This window comes from Oryza glaberrima, chromosome 3 (genome assembly GCF_000147395.1).
Source record: "Oryza glaberrima chromosome 3, OglaRS2, whole genome shotgun sequence".
NCBI classification, from domain to species: Eukaryota; Viridiplantae; Streptophyta; class Magnoliopsida; order Poales; family Poaceae; genus Oryza; species Oryza glaberrima.
Genome location: NC_068328.1, coordinates 24,846,753 through 24,869,917, shown reverse-complemented (window position 1 = coordinate 24,869,917; position 23,165 = coordinate 24,846,753). Strand labels below are relative to the sequence as shown.

At 47.0% G+C, this 23,165-nt stretch overlaps 2 protein-coding genes across 2 annotated transcripts; both read left to right on the top strand.

Moving 5' to 3' along the window:
* The first annotated feature begins 1,901 nt into the window (after positions 1–1,901).
* LOC127768103 (FT-interacting protein 3) lies at positions 1,902–5,416 on the top strand. The gene has a single exon (XM_052293626.1). The coding sequence runs from the start codon at positions 2,088–2,090 to the stop codon at positions 5,256–5,258; it is 3,171 nt and encodes a 1,056-aa protein (XP_052149586.1). The 5' UTR covers positions 1,902–2,087; the 3' UTR covers positions 5,259–5,416.
* A 10,584-nt stretch (positions 5,417–16,000) lies between these two features.
* On the top strand, positions 16,001–22,169 carry LOC127768658 (protein PNS1-like). The gene is made up of 3 exons (XM_052294278.1): positions 16,001–16,300; positions 18,038–19,240; positions 19,803–22,169. Exons 1-3 carry the CDS (start codon positions 16,190–16,192, stop codon positions 19,938–19,940), a joined length of 1,452 nt encoding a protein of 483 aa, XP_052150238.1. The 5' UTR covers positions 16,001–16,189; the 3' UTR covers positions 19,941–22,169.
* The last annotated feature ends 996 nt before the right edge of the window (positions 22,170–23,165 follow it).

Sequence of the window (23,165 nt, the reverse complement as noted above, 5' to 3'; positions counted from 1 at the left end):
AGGAAGTCGTTTTGGACAGCAACACGGTCTTCAAAACACAACTTTGACTGCTTGTTTCTATAAAAAAAATATTTATTGAAAAGTGATATATGTATACTTTTATGAAAATATTTTTCAAGACAAATCTACTCATATAATTTTTATATTTTCAAACTCAATAACTTAACTTGAGAGTTATTCATGATTTATATTCCCAAGGTTTGACTTAAATATTATCCTAAACGACTTCCTTTAGAGCAAGTATAATAGTAGGCTATAAACCGGCTAAATGCTGAGTTGGAGGAAAGAAGAGAGGAGAGAGAGGAGAAGCGCGCTGTAAACTAACAGCCGGCTTGAACACAAGAACCAAGAAACTCTGTGAGAGAGACAAGTGGGCCCTGTATTAATTGTGAAGAGCTAACTATTATATGGGTAGGCTGAGAGAAGGCTATAAAGAACCTTATAGCCAGCAGGTCGGCTGTATTATTAGCCTTGCTCTTATGAGTATGGAGGGAGTATATATGCTTATTAAATGTGCACCAACACTGATCGATTTATTACTTAGGCTGTGTTTAGTTCCCTTCAAACTTTCAACTTTTCCGTCACATTAAATGTTTAGACACACGCATGAAGTATTAAATTGTGAGACGAATCTTTTGAGCATAATTACGCCATGATTTGATAATGTGGTGCTACAGCAAACATTTGCTAATGACGGATTAGTTAGGCTTAATAGATTCATCTCGCAGTTTACAGGCGGAATCTGTAATTTATTTTGTTATTAGTCTATATTTAAAACTTCAAATGTGTGTCCATATACATCATTTTTTTTTGTCAAAACAACTAAACACGGCCTTATTAGTGTGAGATACGAAATGATCGTCTTGTAATCAAGACAGGGAAGATATGATGAATCAAGGGATGCCGAAATAATGACGAGGATAAATAATCCACACAAGAGAGAAAATAGTATTTGAGTAATTAAGCCAACGGTAATTATCTTTGGCATAGGAGTGGTAAAATGTTCCTTCTCGAATTTCTCCATTAAACATAGAGTGCATGCCCTTAGACTTGGAGAGAAAAATTGTACAAATAACCCCAAATAATGCCAAATTTTAGGATTGTCTTAGCTTTGATTCTAAAACCTACCACATAATAGGAGTCTTCAATAATAATATTTGTGTATTTGGATTGAAGCCAAAATTTATCCCAAGTTAATATAGTTGAAGCATATCTATCCTATTTTGGTAGTGCTAAAATTTAGCTAAGTTTTAACCGTTTGTCAAACTTATGGTAGAGCACCAATTAGAGCTGACCATTGGCACATTTTTGCGTTACCAATTTTTGTTACGATTGTATGGGTTTGGTTGGAAGACTTACATAAGAGTCCTAATATTAGCACCACAAATTTAAATATAATCTATCACAATTCACAAATGCTATAGAATTTCGCGTGAAGCATCTGTAAGAATAGGAAAGAATTCCGTATACCAAACGTAATTCAACGGCCAGGATGTACGGCAGGTCGGCAGCACACACTTCCTCATTCTCGGGGACACGGCCGGTCGCACAACACATGGAAAAACATCAGCCCAAAAAAAAAAAAAATTGCATCGGCCCACGTACGTCTCCGCCCGCTTCTCCCGGCGAGAGGGATTTCCGCCGCCACCGTCTCCGTCGCCGGTCGCGTCAATGCCGTTGCCGTTAACCATCACACCCAACAAACACGCTGACCTGCGCGGCCCCACCGCACCATCCAGCCACTCAGCCACCGGCTCGCCCAACCACGTCGCAACCGGACAACGCTCCGTGCCACGCAGAGCTCGCCCACCGCCTTCCTACGTGGCCTCCGGCCCCACCTCCCGCCCGTTGCCGCCTTTTAAACCCCGACCCCCACCTCCTCCAAGACGGCAAGACCCAAGTCACTCTCCGCTCCAGTCTCCACTCTCCAACGGTCACATTCTCTCTTCTCCTCCCTTCCCCGAATTCCCAACTCGATCCACGTCGCTCTCGCTCGCCACAGACACGGGCGCGCGGCGATCGGAGAAGCTTCGGACAATCGAGATCTCCCGCTGACCCTGTGGGCGGGCGGTGGGGGGTAGCCAGCCATGGTGGAGGAGGGGGCGAGGCGGCGGGTGGTGGTGGAGGTCTGCAACGCGCGGAACCTCATGCCCAAGGACGGGCAGGGGACAGCGAGCGCCTACGCCGTCGTCGACTTCGACGGCCAGCGCCGCCGCACGGCCACCAGGCCGCGGGATCTCAACCCGCAGTGGGGGGAGCGCCTCGAGTTCCTCGTCCACGACCCCGACGCCATGTGCGCCGAGACGCTCGAGCTCAACCTCTACAACGACAAGAAGGCCATCGCCGCCACCGGGGGAGGCGGCCGCCGCGGGGGCACGTTCCTCGGCAAGGTCAAGGTGGCCGGCGCCTCCTTCTCCAAGGCCGGGGACGAGGTGCTCGTCTATTACCCGCTCGAGAAGCGGAGCGTTTTCTCGCAGATCAAGGGGGAGATCGGGCTCAAGATTTGGTTCGTCGATGAGCCGCCGCCGCCGCCGCCACCCGCCGCCCCTGCGGATGGAAAGGCCGATGCTGCCGCGGAGAAGAAGGAGGCTGCCGAGGGTGGCAAGGAGGAGAAGGAGAAGGCGCCAGCCGCTGCCGCTGCCGCTGCCTCTGCGGCCGAGGAGAAGAAACCGGAGGCGCCGGCCGAGGAGAAGAAAGCAGAGGAGGCCAAGAAAGAAGAGAAGAAACCAGCTGAGGCGGACAAGAAGGAAGAGAAGGATGACAAGAAGAAGTCGCCGGAGAAGCGGAAGAAGGACGGCGAGAAGCCCAAAGAGGAAGGCAAGGCTAAGGACGAGACCAAGAAGGAGGTTGCGCCGGTGCCGCCTTCGCCGTCGAAGGCGCCGCCACCCTCACCGTCGAAGATGGAGCTCGCGGCCGCCGGAGTCGCCGGGGACCTCGAGATTCGTCCCCAGAGCGCCGCCGAGCGGAGCATGGCGGCCTCTGCGGGCAACGCGTCGTACGATCTGGTGGACCGCGTGCCTTACCTGTTCGTCCGGCTTCTCAAGGCCAAGCACCACGGCGGCGGAGACAAGCAGCCGCTGTACGCTCAGCTGTCCATCGGCACGCACGCCGTGAAGACGCGCGCGGCGACGGCCGCTGGCGAGTGGGATCAGGTGTTCGCCTTCCACAAGGATAGCCTCACGGCCACCTCACTAGAGGTCACCGTCCATGAAGAAGCCAAGAAGCCGGCGGCGGAGGGAGAAGCCACTCCGCCGGACACCAACCTCGGGTACGTCTCGTTCGATCTTCACGAGGTCCCAAAGCGGTCGCCGCCGGACAGCGCGCTGGCGCCGCAGTGGTACACCCTCGAGGGCCACGCCAATGACGGCACGGCGGCCTGCGACGTCATGCTCGCCGTGTGGGTGGGCACGCAGGTCGACGAGGCGTTCCAGGAAGCGTGGCAATCGGACTCCGGCGGCTACCTCGTCCACACCCGCTCCAAGGCGTACCTGTCCCCCAAGCTCTGGTACCTCCGCCTCAGCGTCATCCAGGCGCAGGATCTGCGCTTACCGGCGCCGCCGGACGCCAAGGCGAAGCCGATGGGACCGGCCTTCCCGGAGCTCTACGTCAAGGCGCAGCTCGGCGCCCAGGTGTTCAAGACCTGCCGCGTCGCGCTGGGCAGCGCGGCGACGGGGACATCGAACCCGAGCTGGAACGAGGACCTGCTGTTCGTCGCCGCCGAGCCGTTCGATCCCTTCCTGACCGTCGTCGTGGAGGATATCTTCTCCGGGCAGCCGGTGGGTCAGGCGCGCGTGCCACTGTCAACCGTGCACCGGCGATCTGACGACCGGGTAGAGCCGCCTTCGCGGTGGCTGAACCTGTGCGGCGACGAGGCTCGGCCGTACGCCGGGCGGGTGCACGTGCGCGTCTGCCTGGAGGGCGGCTACCACGTGCTCGACGAGGCGGCGAACGTGGCCAGCGACGTCCGCGCGGCGTCGAAGCAGCTGTCGAAGCCGCCCGTGGGGATGCTCGAGGTGGGCATCCGCGGCGCGGCGAACCTGGTGCCGATGAAGATCGCCAAGGACGGCGCGAGCGGGTCGACGGACGCGTACGTCGTGCTCAAGTACGGGCCCAAGTGGGCGCGCACCCGCACCATCCTGGACCAGTTCAACCCGCGGTGGAACGAGCAGTACGCGTGGGACGTGTTCGACCCCTGCACCGTGCTCACCATCGCCGTGTTCGACAACGTCCGGTACAGGAGCGCCGACGCCAGCGGCGACGCCGGGAAGCTGCCCAAGGACGCGCGCATCGGCAAGCTCCGCATCCGCCTCTCGACGCTGGACACCAACCGCGTGTACGCCAACACCTTCGCGCTCACGGCCGTGCACCCGGTGGGCGTGCGCAAGATGGGGGAGCTGGAGCTCGCCATCCGGTTCACCTGCCCGTCGTGGCTGACGCTGATGCAGGCGTACGGGAGCCCGCTGCTGCCGCGCATGCACTACGTCAAGCCGCTGGGCCCCGCGCAGCAGGACGTGCTGCGGCAGACGGCGATGCGCATCGTGTCGGGGCGGCTGGCGCGGTCGGAGCCGCCGCTGGGGCCGGAGGTGGTGCAGTACCTGCTCGACACGGACACGCACTCGTGGAGCATGCGGCGGAGCAAGGCCAACTGGTTCCGCGTCGTGGGCTGCCTGTCGCACGTCGCGACGGCGGTGAGGTGGGCGAACCGCGTGCGCACGTGGACGCACCCGACGACCACCGTGCTGGTGCACGCGCTGCTCGTCGCCGTCGTGCTCTGCCCGGAGATGATCCTCCCCACCGTCTGCCTCTACCTCTTCCTGGTCCTGCTCTGGCGCTACAGGGCGCGGCCGCGGGAGCCCACGGGGATGGACCCGCGGCTCTCCCACGTGGACAGCGTCAGCCCCGACGAGCTCGACGAGGAGTTCGACGGGCTCCCCTCGGCCCGCCCCGCCGACGTGGTCCGGATGCGGTACGACAGGCTGCGCGCCGTGGCCGGGCGGGCGCAGACGCTGCTCGGCGACGTCGCGGCGCAGGGGGAGCGGATCGAGGCGCTGCTGTCGTGGCGCGACCCGCGCGCCACGGCGGTGTTCGCGGTGGTGTGCCTGCTCGCCGCGCTCGTCATGTACGCCGTGCCGTTCAAGCTGCTGCTGCTCGCCATGGGGTTCTACTACCTCCGCCACCCGAGGTTCCGCGGCGACATGCCGTCCGCCGGCTTCAACTTCTTCCGCCGCCTGCCGTCCAACTCCGACCGGGTTCTCTAGGAAGAACCTGATCAATCAATCAGCTTCTTGATCGTTTGGACCATTTCGGTGTAATCTCCCTACTTTCTCCAGATCGTTTTGATGATTTGTTTGCCCAGTAAAGCCTTTCTTGATTAGGCTTGCTGATGCTAATAACAATAATAATGATGGTTATTTCATTCATTGGTTTATTAGGAATCACTTCTTGCATCTTTGCAGACTCTGATGGTTACGACTTACGATCCGCACCATAAATCGTAGCTTAGCTAGATAGATTCAGAGAGGACCAAATTGTAGTATCGAATGGTGATCAATACTGAGAATCCTAGCTTTAAATATGAAATATTGACTGTTTAACTTGGCATATAAATGAAATTATACCGAATCATATGCCGTTAAAATAGAATCAATTTACTCATAGAGATGCTACAACTACAAGAGCTTGTGCCGCAGTAGAGAGGTTGATTGAGGTTAATAGGCAGATGAGATTGAGCGAAGAGGCCAAAATTAGGCGGCGGAATCTGCATCGGCGAGGGGATTGATTCCCTACCGATCACATGCTCCGTGGCACGTACTACTACACCCTCTCTGATCCTTCCAGGTTCATCACTCACCCCCCAAACACAACCAACTGAACCAAGTGCCTCAAATAAGATAAGCCTGCATCTGGTTAGCTCACCAGAACCATCTGCTCGATTTTAATCCCACTTGCCACACACTTGCAGATTGCAGTGGTGCGGTCTCTGAACAAAAGCCCATATGCTTTTGTCAGTAATCACTAGGAGGCAACCATCACACTGAAACACAAAGCGAGTAAACCAGTAAATGCGTGTGTAAATCATCACAAAAAGAAAAACTTACTGATACTACAAAGCGTGCCGTTGATGTCGGCAACAGGAGAATGTTTGTACTCTATTGCATCATCACAAGATCGACAAATCCGATAATAATTGCCCCACGCATCTGATGAACACAAGAAGCAAGGTGAGTAAATATTTGTCTCAGTTAAACAGTAAAAAAAAACTAAAAAGTGCATGAGGCAATGGATCCGTTGCTGATAGAAGAAAAATGAAAAAAAAAAAAAGAGACCATGATCAGACGCAGAGGAGCAATTTTTGTGTGCCTCATAACCTCATTGGATTTTTCCCCCTTCTCTGATCAGATCTACCACACACTGTTACTGTAGTATTCTACATTGCACACACGCGAAAAAGGCCGAACTGCCGCACGTGAAATCACAATAGCCTTTTGCATCATATGGCAGACAGGATTCAGATTTCAGAGAGCCAAAAACCATAAAAATAGTGTGTTTTTTTTTTCTGGACGCTTACCACGTCTGCGAGAAATCTAACCCCTTTCTGGGACCATGAACTGGAGAGGAGAAGAGAGGGCAGGGCGCCACCACTAGGAGTGATCTGGTTGTTCTCGTCTCGAGAGGTGGAAGGATCAGGCAGTGGAGTGGAGTGACTGTGACTGTGACTGTTTGAGAGTGAGAGCTTGCACTGAAAATGATGGCGGCCTGATCGAGGAGACGATCGATTGGGCTGCGGGCAGCGTCGGAGATCGGGGAGGTCTTGGCCTCACCCTGCTCGTCTTTTGTGCAGCTCAGAGGTGGCTTTGCCTGCATGATTCGGTTTGGGCACTTGCACGTTTGTAGCTACAGGTTTTTTATTTTCCCCTTCTCTTTGCTCTCTTTTCTTTCACTCATCGGGCTCAATCGACTATCGTTTCGCTTATTCACGTAACGCATATTTGCTTCGTTTTACTTATTTATTCTCTCAAACCACCCTCGTTTTTGTCGTAAAATTTGGTAATTTGACACTTTGTTTGTTGTCACTCGACTTGTTTGACACTTCGGTGAAACTATCGGAGTCAATTAAAGTGAGAAAATTAGACCACTTCGACTATTAAATAATCGAAACCCACTTTTTAAGGGTCGAATTAGACCATCTCTCCGTTTTATCTGGTGTCATTGGACTTTGAACAATTTGATTTTTATCCGGAAGAAAATGGAAAGAAAGTACATCAATAAAAAGTCTAAGTGCCTGTTTGGCATGACTCTAACTTTAGCTTCACTTTTTTTTGAGATAGAGTTCAATCAAACAGTTTCAATTCCACCTAAAATGAGAGTGGAGCTACTTGGAACGCTCTCACGAAATGAACTAGATGTGTAGGGTTAATCTGTTACACAACTCCACTCCAGATCTAACTTCTAGAGTTAAATTTAAGAGTCGGAGCTCTACTAAGTACCAAGCTAACCTTAAACTATAGAGTAATGAAACTCAAATTTTGATTCTCTGCGTTGTATTATCTGTCGCTTGGAGTGGAATCGTTTTCCCCTCTTGTATTTTTCTTCCCTTAATAAAACGACACGATGTTCACTTGCGTGTTCAAGAAAGAAAAACTCATACGTCCATGCTGCCCTTTTTTTTTTTTTTTTTTTTTGAACCTGTCGATGGTGCCATTTCACAAGTGAAGACGACTCATCAAGAGTTGCGTTTGTGGGCTTTCACAGTTGTTCGTTCATGGGCTAGTTTGTACACCAGTAGGTTGGCAATCCAATCTCCTTCTAGGTGGGCTTCCATTATTGCAACTTTAACTGACAAATCTAAGCCTGGTAAAGTTGCCATGTTGGCCCACTCATCACGCCTTTTGCTTTGCTGTGTACACGTGTTTCTTTTTGCCGGCGGAATAAGATCACTTTGACTCCCTCAACTGACCACCGAATCTAAATCGTATCCCTCAACCGTAATACTAGAAATCTTGACCCTCTAAACTTGTAAAACCGGTGCAATTTGACTCCCTCACCGGTTTTGGGAGGTGGTTTCGCCGACGTGGCGCCACGTGGTGCCTATGTGGTGATATTAACTGAGTCTTCGGTCCACGTGGCATTGACGTGGCACTTACGTGGCAGTAGAATTAAAAAATGTGTGGGACCCATTAGTCATTCACACAAAAAGAAATGTGGGCCCACTGACATGTGGGACCCACATGTCAGTCCTCTTCCTCCTCCCTCTCTCCCTTCTCTCTCTTTCTCTCAATCTCTCCCCTTCTTCCCATTCGACGGCGGGCGGGAGGGCGGCGAGAGCGAGCGGCTGGCCCGGCTCGGCCTCGGTGGGGAGGCGACGGCGCACCGCCGGGGTCCACCGACGATCGCAACGGTGCACGGACGAGGGGAACAGCGGCGGCCATCAAGACGCAGCGGAACCGGAGCGGCGGCAGCCATCGGCGCACACGAGCAGGACGACGCCCCAGCCTTCTCCAGCCCCACCGCCCCAGCCTTCTCCAGTGGCCGGCCTGGCTCGGCCTCGGTGGGGAGGCGGCGGCGTACCACCGGGGTCCATCGACGATCGCAACGGCGCACGGACGAGGGGAGCGGCGGCGGCCATCGGTGCACACGAGCAGGACGACGCCCCGGCCTTCTCCAGCCCCGCCGCCCCGGCCTTCTCCAGCGGCCTTTTCATCACCCCCCGCGCCAATCGCTTCGTCACCGACGACGACCCCGCGAGCCATCAGAGATCACGCCGGTAACCGCAAGGACGAGGATGACGAGCGGCAGCGTGGGCCGCACCGTTCCGCTCGTCTCCTAGCCGCCGACCGCTGCCCCCAGTTCGGTTCTGATGCGCCCCGATGCCGCCAGCTCGCTCTCGCCGCCCTCCTACCTGTCGGCCGAATGGGAAGAAGGGGAGAGAAAGAGAGAGAAGGGAGATAGGGAGGAGGAAGAGGACTGACATGTGGGCCCCACATGTCAGTGGGCCCACATTTCTTTTTTGCCAATGACTAATGGGTCCCACGCATATTTTTTAATTCTACTGCCACGTAAGTGCCACGTCAACGCCACGTGGACCGAAGACTCGGTCAATATTGCCACATAGGCGCCACGTCAGCGAAACCACCTCTCAAAACCGGCGAGGGAGTCAAATTGCACCGGTTTTGCAAGTTCGGGGGGTCAAAATTTCTGGTATTACGGTTGAGGGATACGATTTAGATTCGTGGTCAGTTGAGGGAGTCAAAGTGATCTTATTCCTTTGCCGGCTGTTCTCAATATCATGGATTTTCCTTCGTACTAGTCTGCCCTTTCTTATACCTTTTTCTACCTTGGAGTGCCGTGCTGATTGCCCTCCTCCTATCCATATAGCACTATCAAAAGAAAAAGGCTAGGTAATCATTGGGAAGCAATGGGTTCTCTTCTCCATGCCCATGCTTAATCCTTTTATATGCTTTCATTCCATAGGGAAATAAACCTACAAACATAATATACTCCCTCCATACTCACAAAAAAAGTCGTTTAGGACATTGACATGGTCTTTAAAACACAACTTTAACTTCTTGTTTCTATAAAAATATTCATTGAAAAATAATATATGTATATTTTTATGAAAGTATTTTTCAAGACAAATCTATATATCTATCTATTATATACTAAAAGTCCATTAAACTTCCTACAAATGCTCTCATGCCGCCACATGGGACTCCTACAAATGCTCTTAAGCCGCCACGTGGTAATCTAATAAACCGGTGGACTCGCTATTTCAGATTTTCAGTTATTTAATTTACACTTATTTGGTGGACCCAACATTATATGGAATTAGATATATTTTTGGGAAAAAAAAAATCCATATCCCGCTTGGCCATGCCGTGCGTACGGGAGACAAATTATACCGAATCGTATTGCTATTACTAGTCGGCCGCATGCCGTTAAATCAGAATCAATTTACTCGTAGAGACACTACAACTACAAGAGCTTCTACTGCAGTACAGTGGTTGGTTGATGTTAATAGGCAGATGAGATTGAGCGAAGAGGCCAAAAATTATGCGGCGGAAGCTGCATCGGCGAGGGGATTGATTCCCTTGCGATCACATGCTCCGTGGCACGTACTACAACACCCTCTCTGATCCTTCCAGTTCCAGGTACATCACTCACCCCCAAACACAACCAACTGAACCAAGTGCCTCAAATAAGATAAGCCTGCATCCGGTTAGCTCACCAGAACCATCTGCTCGATTTTAATCCCACTTGCCAGTTGCCACTAGGAGGCAACCATCACACCGAGGGCTTGTTTAGTTTCCATTTAAAAATTTTTCAGCTGGTAACATCAAATATTTAGACACATAAATAGAGTATTAAATATAGACAAAACTAATTACGTAGATTACAAGTAAATTGCGAGACGAATCTTTTAAACCTAATTGCGCCATAATTTGATAATATGGTACTACAATAAACATTTGTTAATGACGGATTAATTTAGTTTAATAAATTCGTCTCGCAGTTTTCAAGCGGGATCTGTAATTTGTTTTGTTATTAGTCTATGTTTAATACTTTAAATGTGTGTCCGTATATCTAACATGACACACCAGAAATTTTCTCGTTCGCGAACTAAACGACCCTGAAACACAAAGCGAGTAAATCAGTAAATGCGTGTGTAAATCATCACAAAAAAGAAAAACTTACTGATACTACAAAGCGTGCCGTTGATGCCAGCAACAGGAGAATGTTTGTACTATGTTGCATCATCCCAAGATCGATAATAATTTTCCCACGCATCTGATGAACAGAAGAAGTAAGGTGAGTAAATATTTGTCTCAGTTAAACAGTACAAAAAACTAAAAAGTGCATGAGGCAAAGGATCCGTTGCTGATAAAAGAAAAATGAAAAAAAAAAAGAGAGGGAGGGGGGGGGGGGGGGGGACCATGATCAGATGCAGAGGAGCAATTTTTGTGTGCCTCATTGGATTTTTCCCCTTCTCTGATCAGATGTACCACACACTGTTAATGTAGTATACACACATGCGAAAAAGGCCAGAGGCTATCATTACTATGGATAACGAAACAACTCATGGCCTTGTCATATTGCCATATTGTCATGGTTATATTCTCTTTCCTTGTTGGACGTTTTGGAGATCATGCATGGGATCAAGAGGTTACCTCGCATGGTAGCCCAACTAGGTGAAAATACTGAGTCATTTTTTCTCCCATCTTGGAGGTACAGATATGTTTAGCATTAATTATGAGGTATATATCCTTGTGGAGGCATCGTGATTAACAATGTAGAATATTTTGCATTATCTTATTAATAGTTTAATACGAGTACCTTGTAAAAACTGGAGAAAACATTTGACATCATACCTTCTAAAAGTATTGGTTTGATTCTCTCAAGCCACCCTCGTTTTATCGTAAAATTTGGTAATTTGACACTTCATTTGTAGTCTTCGATGATATGTGGAATTATCGGAGTCAATTAAAATGTGACCAGGTGTTGCCGCTTTTTTTTTTGCCAACACAAGATCACCTAATGATTTGCAGTGTAATCAATAGAGTCGTCAAAATCAATAGATCAAAACCTGCTAGCGGAACCGATTTCAAAATTAATTCACTTTCGCGGAATCAAGCGACTAATTTACAAGCAAATTAGTAAAGAAGATAAATATCGTGCTTACGTAACGATGAACGACTAGTTTTCAAGCAAACTAGCAAAGAATAACCTCCTCGTTTTTGTGGAGAAGCACGACCATTTTTCAGCGCAAAACGGCAAAAATTAACTAAATTTTAGGGCTGATAGAACTCAGCCATAAAAATAAAATAGAAAAGAACTAAAAAATAAAAAGTAAAAGAGATGAATAGTAGATTGAAATTGTTCGGGAGTCTCTGCCGACGTCGGGACTTCAGCTTTGTAAGCACCGCATGCCGCATCAGACGGATATCCTTTTTCTGCACCATGGGCCCATCATTCCTTCCTACTATCCGAGACGGTACTACATGCAAGCAATCAGGCTGGCCCATCTGATTCACTGCTGTTGCTTCATCCACATCATGTACATGCATGCCATCGTTGATGTCCTCCATCTGCATCCTCTGGCGCCAGCCCATTCAGCTTTTGCCACTCAACACTCTTCTAAATAATTTGTCTTGCACAAATCAAGTAACTAAAAGCCAAATTATGTAAACAGGGTGGAGCTAGAATAAAATGAAGGGGGTTCCACTCGCTTGCTTTACTCTGGTTTGAATCAAATTTAGCTTGATACAGGTGCCTAAGTTTAAATTGACGGGGTATATATATAGTGAAAATAGATAAACTATAGTAATTTCTTTTGAACCGGGTTCGTGGGCACCCCTTAACTATACCAGCTCCACCCCTGGATACAAACACCAGACCATTAAATAATCGAAACCCACCTTTTAAAGGGTTGAATTAGACCTTCTCTCTGTTTTATATGGTGTCATTGGACTTTGGACAATTTGGTTTTATCCGGAAGGAAACGGGAAGAAAGTAAATCAATCCAAAGTCTAAGCGCTTGTTTGGCACGGTTTTAGCTTCAGCTTCATCTTTTTCGGAGCTAGAGTTCAACCAAACAGATTTATTTTCATCTAAAATGAGAGTGGAGCTAGCTATAATGCTAAAAGAAAAAATAGGTGTGTAGTTAAGTTTAGATTGTTACATAATTCTACACTAGACTCAACTTCTAAAGTTAAATTTTGAAGTTGGAGCTACCAAATGAAACCTAAACTATAGAGTAATGAAACTCAAACTTTAATTCTCTTGCATGCGTTATATTTTCTGTCGCTCAGAGTGCGATCGTTTTCCCTCTTGTATTTTTCTTCCCTTCTTAATAAAACGACACGATGTTCACTTGCGTGTTTAGAAAAAAAAAAGACTCATACGTCGATGATGCCACTTATTTTTTTTTTAACTTGTGGATGCTGCCACTTCACAAGGGAAAAAGTACACCGAAGGTCCCTCAACTTGTCATCGAGTTACAAAATCGTCCTTGAACCGTAAAACCAGATATATAACGTTCCTTAACTTACAAAACTGTTAACTTTAGGTACTTTGGTGATTTTAACCCCGGTTTTGTCCGACGTTGCGGCTAAGTCAGCGTGGGACTCAAGTGGACCCATATGTCAGGATACCACGTCATCACCCTCTTTCCTTCCCCTCCTCTCCCTCTTTCTCTCCTTTGTCTTCTCGCAGGCTGGCTGGTGGGTGGGGTGGAGCTGGTAGGGCGAAGCGGGAGAGGAAGAGAGTGATGGCGGCCAGCGACGCGGGAGAAGAGGAAGCAGTGGTAGCAGAGACCACAACCGCCGTCCAGCGAGGGAGTGGGCGCGGCGGGAGAAGGTGAGGTGGGGATCGACCGCGATGGGAGAAGGTGAGACGGGGCGGCCATTCCTCCCTCTCGGTGCCGCTGCTGACGGCGGACGGCCGGCACGGCATGGGGGCGCAGTTGTGGGCGCCGTGGCGGACGGTGGTGCGCACCGTTCTCCGTTGGGACCGACGACGCGGAGCGGTGTGGGGGCCGTCCTCAGGCACGGCGCCACCTTGGATCCAAGTGGCGCGAAGATGGAGGAGATGGGGAAGAGGAAGAGGTGGTGCTCCTCCTCCTCGAACCCATCGTCATCGTCCGCCAGCCGCCTGCTCCACGCGCCACCGCCTCACCGGCCTGCTTGCTCTACCCTACTCGACGGCGCCCGACGGTGTGGCAGCGTCATCATCGTCGGAGCTAGAGGCCATCCGGTGGGGGACCGCCAAGCGGCAGGCCGCCCGCGATAAGGTGGAGGATGAGGTCGTCCTCCATCCGGGCTCCCTCCTCGACAGCTTCTCCTTCGCTGCCGTTGAGTTCCGCAGGCACGTTGAGCTTCTCCTTCGCGGACGACGCGGCGTGGGGGCGCAGAAGGGGGTGCCGCAGTCGATGGCGGTGCACACTGCTCTCCTACGGGACCGACAGCGCGGCATGGCATTGGGGTGCCACGACTAACGGCGGTGCGCGGGCTCCATCGATTCTTTCCACCGACGACGCAGAGCGGGAACGAGGAGCAATGCATGGAGCAGCGACGACGAGACGCGACGGCGTGGAGCGCGCTCCCCATCTCCTCTGACGCCTTCCACCGAGCCACCACTGTCTCCACAGCCATCTCCCTTGTCGCCTTCTCCGCCCACCGCCGCTCCACCTCGCCATCGCCCCACTCCGCCCACCGCCGCCCCTCTCCATCCCGCCGGCTCCGTGCGCCGCCGCTCCACCTGCTTCGCTCCCCTCTGCTCGGCTGCTCCCATGGGAGAGAGCGGATAGATACAGAGAAGAGAGGGGATGAGAGAGGAGAGGAGAGAGGGGAGGGGATGAAGAGGCTGACATATGAGGCCCACGTGAGTCCTATACTGATTCAGCTACCACGTCGGATAAAACCAGAGTCAAAGCCGTCGAGGAACCTAGTTTGTACTGATTTTATAAGATGACATATGCGCTGTATCTGGTTTTACAGTTCAAGTGATGACAAGTTGAGGGAACTTCGGTGTACTTTTTCCCTTCACAAGAGAAGACGACTCATCGAGAGTTTATGTTTGTGGGCTTTCGGAGTTGTTCGTTCATGGGCTAGTTTGTATAGGTTGGCAACTCATCTCCTCTTAGATGGGCTTCCATTATTGCAACTTTAACGGGCAAATCTAAGCCTGGTAAAGTTGCCATGTTGGCCCACTCATCACGCCTTGTGCTTTGCTGTGTACATCGTGTTCCTTTAAGCTGGTTGTTCAATACAGTATCATGGATTTTCCTTCGTACTAGTACTGTACTAGTATGCCCTTTCTTACTTTTTTCTACCTTGGAATGCCGTGCTGATTGCCCTCCTCCTATCAAAAGAAAAAGGCTAGGTAATTATTGGGAAGCAATGGGTTCTCTTCTCCAAGTCATGGTTAATCCTTTTATATGCTTTCATTCCATAGGGAAATAAACCTAAAAATAAGATATACTAATCATGTTTTGTGGGGTATAACACTAATCATCAAGTCCTCCTTTACAAGAAAAGGATTTTAGATTTTTTTTAAAAGAAACTGAAAAAATTGTTAGGAACTTTTGGTGTTTCAAAGGAGCTCATATTTTATTTCCTCTTTTTATCTGAAACGCACGGTAGATAATTTGAGCAAAGCAAACGACATATCGCAAATAAAAAAAAACAAGAACAACAAGCAACAAATGTCTTACTATTGTTATCATACGTGTTAACACTAAATACACCGTTCACAGTTTAAAAATTAGGCTGATAAAAATCAAGATAAAATTTTATCTTAATCGGAAACGAACGAGATATAAGGAAGAAAAAACTTAAAAGAAAAAAAAAAGCTCAGACGATGCCATTTGGTGCAACTGGTAAGCGACAATCAGCGGCCAGCTCTATAGAAAAAGAACGCCATTTGTGCTCCACTACAACAAAAAGCCCGAGACGGAGCACGCTGACGTGTAAACGGTGTAAAACGCCATCCACGGCCGGATTTCCCCTCGCCACCGTTACAGTCACCGCAAATCACCGTAGCCGACGCTCACCTCCTCACCCGAAACAGCTCAAGTGCTCAACTGGACAAAGCCAAGAGCAAAAATATTTTTCAAGTTTCAGGGAAACCAACCGGGGAAAATATATAATGCAAACCCCATATATATATATATATATATATATATATATATATATATATATATATATATATATATTGGAAACTTGGAATTGGATCGAGAAATAGATGTCCAAGATTCATCCACATCACCGCGAGTTAAAATTTAACTCGCAGTAAAATTTCTCGGATGAATCTCACGGTAACGTGAACGAATCTCGAACGTCTATTTCTCGATCCAATGGTAGTTTCCAACATATGTAGTTTGTACTGCTACATATTTTCCCAACCAACCGCGCGCACGTCGCACGCCAGCTTCCACCGGGCGGTAACCCCACCACCAACCCCCCACTAACCCCAACTCCTTTCTCTCTCTCTCCTCCCCGTCAAGGCGTCAAGGCGTCAACACGTCAAGCAGAGGAGAGCAGAGCGGAGAGGGCGAAGCGGAGCGAGGCGAGCGAAAAAGCGGCAGCGAAAGCGAGAGGCAAAGCAGATGAGGCCAAAGCGAGTCGCGGATTAGGGAGAGACGCAACAAAAGGGAAGCGCGGCGAGGAGGAGGAGGCGGAGGCGGGAGGGGGCGATGGTGAGGCAGGGCGTCGTCGTCGGCGGCGGCGGCGAGATTACGCAGGCCGGCAGCGGCAGCGGCAGCATTGCCGGGTCGGCGACCGCGCCGGCGGCGAGCCCCCACCAGGTGAGACCAGCCCAGCGCCTCCCGTTCCCCCCCCCCCCCCCCTCTTCCTTCCCTCGCTTGGTGTGCTCGCGCTCCCGCTGTGTAGTCGATGGCTTGCTTGTTGCTGGCTTTTGCTTGCTGAGAGTCCTAGCGTGACTTGTAGTTGGGCCGATTCGGTACCCCGATTTTGTTCGCGCGACGAAGTGCGGGAGTGGAGTTCTACTAGATACGATTTTGAGCGATTTACTAGCGGAATTGTAACCATGGATTCTGATGACGCGAATCGGGCGCTTACTCATGCGCGCGTTCGAACTTGTTTGCTTGTATGTTTGTGTTTGCACATTTTGAATCGTTATAAATGGAGTGTGCGCATGTGTTCAACTCTCGAACTGCTATTTGGCGACTCAATTGGTTCGTGCAATCGTGCGAATGCATGTGTGTGGAATTGGGTGTTTTCGATGCTGTTTGTGCGTCCAATTGGCTGTAGGAGACTACCCGTGGCATGGCACTTGCTGACAAATTGGGGGAACAGTGTGTGAATCGGAGCTACTCTAGGCCTAAGATTGCTGCTGTAGTTGTTGCAGAAATGAACAGTAGCATTCAAATTGAAAAACGGTCACAATGAAGTGGTTGGGGTTTTGCCGGTTAGGTGGCCTACTGGCATGTTATAAAATTTCCAGCATTACCATGATGAGATGAGTCGGCCGGTCAGGTGGTATTTGGTTTGTGTGGGAAGTTTGAAATTGCATCATTGGGATGAACCAATGGAGAAATAATTTTTTCAATTCTCTTTTGACTTAAAGTACAGAAGTAGTTAGCGATTTGGTGATTTTGTGAGTCCCAATGTTTAGGTAGTGCCAAACTTTGTGGGCATGTTTGATTCGGTGCTCAAATAGTGCTCATGCAAGATGAATATATTAGCATTGCCTAAGTTTTATTAGGTTAGGTTTTTGTTGAAATGTTTGGTTTGCTACCTTACCAAATTTTGATAGGGTAAAACCAAACTAACTAATTGGGCTTGTGACTTGTGTGGTTGCAGTTGTTTCACTGACTTTAATTGCACAAATATGTAGGTTTCATTCCTTTATGTTATCTTGCTCACTGGAGTACGAATTAGCTCATTTTTCTTATGTTTGAAGATAGCCTGATATACTTGTTGTTAGACAATACATTGATGAGAGTGTTCCCCATTTGCTTTCTGTCTATTCAAAAGAATTAATTCTAAATAACAATTTGTTCCATTTTTTCAAAGAAAGGCGATCTGGTCGCAATTTTGTCCCTTAGCTACATTACTGAATTTGCTATAGTTGGTTAAGCTTGTAGGACTATTCTGAACTGCCCCAGTGCCTCATTTTGTTTCCATGCATTAAACAAATATGTTGTATTTCATTATCATTGTCCCTGAGTAATAATAGAAAGAACCCGTGACATATATTTTCAACAAGTCCATCGGGGCCATTTACAATTTTCAAGGCATTACTTTGCTTTGTAGCTGATAGTTCCATAGTAATAAATTACTTGGCCATTGCTTTAAAGCATAATCAGGTGATCATGATAGACTTTGTGCATATATTTTTTAGTTGAAAAACTAAACGCTGATAATCCAAACACGCCTTGACTTATAAAAGTGTCTGTCAGAATTCCATCACTTTTTTTTTTGTTGATTTGAACTAATTTCTGCTCTCTTTTCGAGGACATAGCTATTACTTTGATTTAACCTACATCACTTTGCTAACATTCAAAACATTACTTCCTCAGGTGGCAGTTGAAATAGATGAGCAAATTTACTCCCCAGCATTTGGCAATATTGTTGTCCCTGATAGTCGTGGTTGCTGCAGTGGTTTCACATCCAGTGTCACAAGAGTGGTGTTTATCTTACACCTCCTTGCTTTCATTGCCCTCACAATCTTCCTTGGTGTCCAGGCCTCTTCCCGACAGAATCCTACCTACAAGCCTTTCGCCAACTTTGTTCCTCTTGCCTCCTCTGTCATAGTATCCATAATTGCAGGTTGCTTTTGGGTCATCCTTGCAGTCATTAACCCTCCAAAAGCCATCAAGACCTCACTCTGGGCAGCCCCTGTTCTTGCACTGGCCTGCGATGTAGTCATACTCCTTGTTGGCAATGGGGCTGCACTTGGTATTGGAGTGCTCATAGTTGTAGTTGCCATTGCCGTGGCACTATACAGTTGTTGGGCCAGTGGTCCACGTCTTCAGCATGCCACTGCAGTGCTTTCCACCTCTCTTAATGCAGCACATTTGCCTCCTACTGCTTCCTGCCTAGTTGTCTTTGTCATTCTTGCTGCATTTGGCTATATGTCTTTCTGGACAGTCGCTATCAGCTGCATTGCTGCTGCAGAAGGGTACTTCATGAACTTCAAGATGGCTTATGTGGTTGCACTTTTGGTGAGCATGGCATGGACCATGCAGGTACTTCGCTACTTTGTCTATGTGGCTGTGGCAAAACTGGCACATACACGGCTTGTCTATGGAGTCCGTATGCCAGGTGGCACCGTTGAAGCATTCTGTGGCACAATGATGGGGCCATCCTTCGGCGATATATGCATGGGAGCTGTGGCTGTCCCTGTTATTGCAGCAGTGAGGAGCTTTGCTCGAGCAATCAATGCTGTGACTAAGGGCAATGATGAGTTCTGCCAGGGCTGCTGCTTGGCTATATCAGATAAACTGATGGGACGGGTCAACCGGTGGGGTTTTGTACACGTAGGAGTGCGTGGCAAGGCATTCTGTGTGGCTTCGCGGGATGTGTGGTCTCTTTTCCTTCTCCGTGGGATATCAAAGCTGGTTGATTCAGACCTCACTGGTTCATTCTGCTTCCTTTCTGCTGTCACAGGAGGTGCATTGGCCTCACTAGTTGCTGGCTCATGGGCACTAGCCATGGATAAAGAACATAAGGAGCTTGCTCTGCCAGTAGCCATTTATTCATTCCTCATCGGTTATTACATGGTAGTCCACTCAACCTCTCGCACTCTGTTCTTTGAGTGCTCATCTGCAATTAATTCTGGATTAGTTAAACCTGATCGAACATGTTTTTGAACTTTTTTCTCGCAAGTAATAGTATACTTTTGCCATACTGAAACATGACTAAATTGATTTGGCCTTTGTAATCAAGAGGTAGCATAAGTCTGTTGCTTCAATATTTTGCAAGCCTAATATGTGCCATTTGAAATTTTGTAAGACAGCATCCGGTAAGGTTCCAAGCTAGTTGGTATCAAAGAATATAAACCAGTCACCAGCTACAATCCTATAAAATTTGAATTTAACTTTAGGCTGTCTTGGTGAAATATTACGGGCCTACCGTCCAAACTTATTTTTTTTGTTCTAGGTATTCTTTTATCCATATTATTTGGAAAACAAGATACTAGTTATATTACTATAATAGAGAGACATAATATTATTTACTCATTTTAAAGTGCAGAGGTTCAGCATCTCATGGGATGTAATACTCATGCTGTTTAGACATCTTGTTTTCTAATCCTCTTGTTTGCTTCTTGTTGCAATGGTGCAGTGCCGAATGATAATTGCGTGGCCACAGGCTTGTGTTGCAACATATCATGTTGCATATGCAGAGAACCCACAGAACCCTCACCTGGGGACACTTATACCAGACCATCTGCGTGAGCTCCAAGCACTAGCAACGGACTGATCTCGTAAAAATATTCGCCAGCGTGACCCTTGCAGAGTTGCGCATTCTTCCCATTATATTGATGGTTCTTCAATTCCTTCAGCCATTTTTTCAGATTCCTGCATCAGTGCAGATATTTCTATACTCTGCTGCTGTTGTTGCCGCTTATGGGTACTGCATATGTACAGCAAATTTTTGCGTGCTCAGTTGTGTAGATATTGCATTAACCAAAAGAAAGATATTAGATGATCTGAGACACCAAGACATATAGCTGTAGAGGAAATAGCACAGTGAACACATAAATAGAATGGATATATTCATTTTCGTGGATAATTGTTGCTTGCCAGTTGCAGGTGCATTTGCAGATGCGGTTGTTGATGCTTTTGCCGTTAGGCTGTGCACAATTAAAGCATTTATTTGTCATTGAGTTCTACATTTTTCATAGTTGCATTTGTATTCTTGTTCTGTCGGTGCGTTTTGAAATATTGACTTACATGTTGCTCTTCACTGGGAAAGTTGTACTATGTATATGTGTTATATGGTTGATTTTGGTTAAAATGCACCCTATACATTAGTTAATGCTGCTCTTCATTGGGAAATTTGCATGATCCTTTAAAAAAATTGACGACTTTGCACATTTAAAAGATCATGCTGTATATTATATAATTGATTTTAGTTACACAATACTTCAAGATTTTACCACTAAATTTGTATATAGTACTGCTTGTTCACAAAACAAAGGAATTATTCTTTTAATTAGCAACATTCTGAGTTTCTGACTAACTTGAATAATACCTCATTGACATGCCTTAGCAAATTGATTCAATTCAATCACGTGATTATCTATTGTGAAAGACATGACTTGTATTTTGAATGATATCTACATGATCTCTGCCATGCTACTTAAACTATGGGTTGGCCATATAGTTTATGTCACTGTATCATTAGAAGTTTACAAGACTAGTCTTCTTGTTCTAGCTGAAATTAACATTCTAGCTTCTACAAATTCCTTTTACATCACATACTTTGTGGTTATTTCTGCATAAAGAGAGGTGTATAATATAACTTGTAGGCTGTAGCCCTGTAAATGTGAAGTACTTTGTGTATGTAAATGATATTATTCTGTTTCCTGGGTTTTGTTATTTTGATGGCATTCTACTGGAAGTATTAATTAGATGAACTGATCAGCTTAATGTCCTGGAAAAACTTATAGGTACTTTACAGTTCATCATATATCATGTGTATGTCTTGAGACATTTTGAAAATCAAACTGCTTTCCCGCTACCTGTTGACAACAGGAGCAAGTGATTAATACGAACTGTATATTGTACATATATATCACTCTGTATACATTACTCTGTTTTGTTGCCATTCGTTGTCTTCTTTGATAATCCTGTCAATTGTCATGGTTCTCTATACCAATCTGAAATAGTGACAAGCCATTATGTTAAACCGCGTGTATATGTGTCATGCATCGGTCCCTTTATCAATAATTTTGGTTTCTGCTTGCCTATCGAGTACAGATTAGATATGCTCGTTTATGTGATGTGTACATTACAAGGATTCAGAGTCCAGTGTTTGTGCTATATCTAATTCAGGTTTCTTAGAGGTGTTTATGCACGTCTTCTGAAGGAACGTATCAATATTCAGTACCTCTGGTTGCCCGCATGTATCTTTGATTCACATGCATGTCCAGTGCTAAACTGCTAATCTGAGATCACCAAATGACATCGCCATCCAATTAATTGTGATTGGGGTTTTACAAATTTTGGCTTGTTTCGATTTGTGACATTGTAAACCTCACCATTTTTTTGGTAATTAAACCAGAATTCTGGCAATACAGGTGTTCCGTTCGTAGCCAAAATTTTGGCAATGTTATTGGTGCTCTATTGTTTGCTTTTACCCAGAATGTTAGCAAGAACACAAATTTGATAACAACAATCCAAATCACAATACTCATTCTATTGCCACTGCCAATTTTTTGGGTTACAAAACAAACGTGCTGCACTCCCCATTTCCAGAATTTCTTGGCAAGTTGGCACACTTCCCTTCTCAGCTTCTTTTCTCTCCGCAAAACACTTAAAGTTAAAGATATGCACAAGTGATGGTATGCCATTTAATATTTGTCATCTTTGTTTCTTGCTCGAAATCTTATATTCACGATGCTTCTTAAAAAGAATTTTCTTTTGTTTATTTACCCACATTAGCGATGATTAGGGTAAAATACTTCCATTTGATAATATAAGACGTATTAGGTTTCTACATGATATTCAATATTATACTTTAATTATTAATTTCTTTTATATATACCAATATATTATTATCAACAACTACAAAATTGACATTATATATTTTTTCTTTTAAAAAAGGAATATAGTGATACTTTTTAGTAGTTAAAGTTAATTTTTCAATGTTAAATTTACGGAAAACAAGGAGACCTTATATTTTTAAACGGGATATGGAGTAGGACTCTACGCATCCTATACAATACGAACCCGTCGGATTAGATGACCAGAAGCGACAACTACTTGTACGACGAAAAACACAGACACCCCTACTTAATGACCATCAACTTCTTTGTTTGATCGTGCACTTAAAAAACTATTAATTTTGTCTCATCATTATTGGTTTGCCTTCATTTATTTCACACCCAAACAAAAGAGAACTAACAATATTACTCGGTTCAATAACTGGTAGTGATAGTAGGCGACGCTACTACCGATTCATGTTATCCTAGAGCAACACTTTACCGATTCAAAACCCCATAAGTGATGAGGTTTTCTTAGAGATGGAAACAATGCCTCGAAGTAAGGAATGAGCCGCGACCTCGACCGACCCGTTATAACTTGGACTAGGAATTTCAATTACACAATAGCAAAGTAGATCTTATACTAAAGATTGAATCCCATGCCTCAAACCATGGCATGGGCTACCCAAGGGCTGGTTTCACTTTCATACCTGGTGCATACCTTGACTTGTCCATCAACAGAGAGTATTGGTGTGAGGAATGAAGCCTGATCCGAGATCTACCTACCCCTGTCACTCACCTGTTGCATATCCCCCATATCACAAGATATGATATACACACCATATATATAGGCAGATCTTGGATCAAACTGCATTCCAAACACCTATCTCTCTCAATCACACCTATCTTGATCTATAGCTGCTAGTACATGCACACACACACCATGCATATATGCATATTAAGACGCTAGCTAGCTATCAGCTATTCAGCTGCACGAG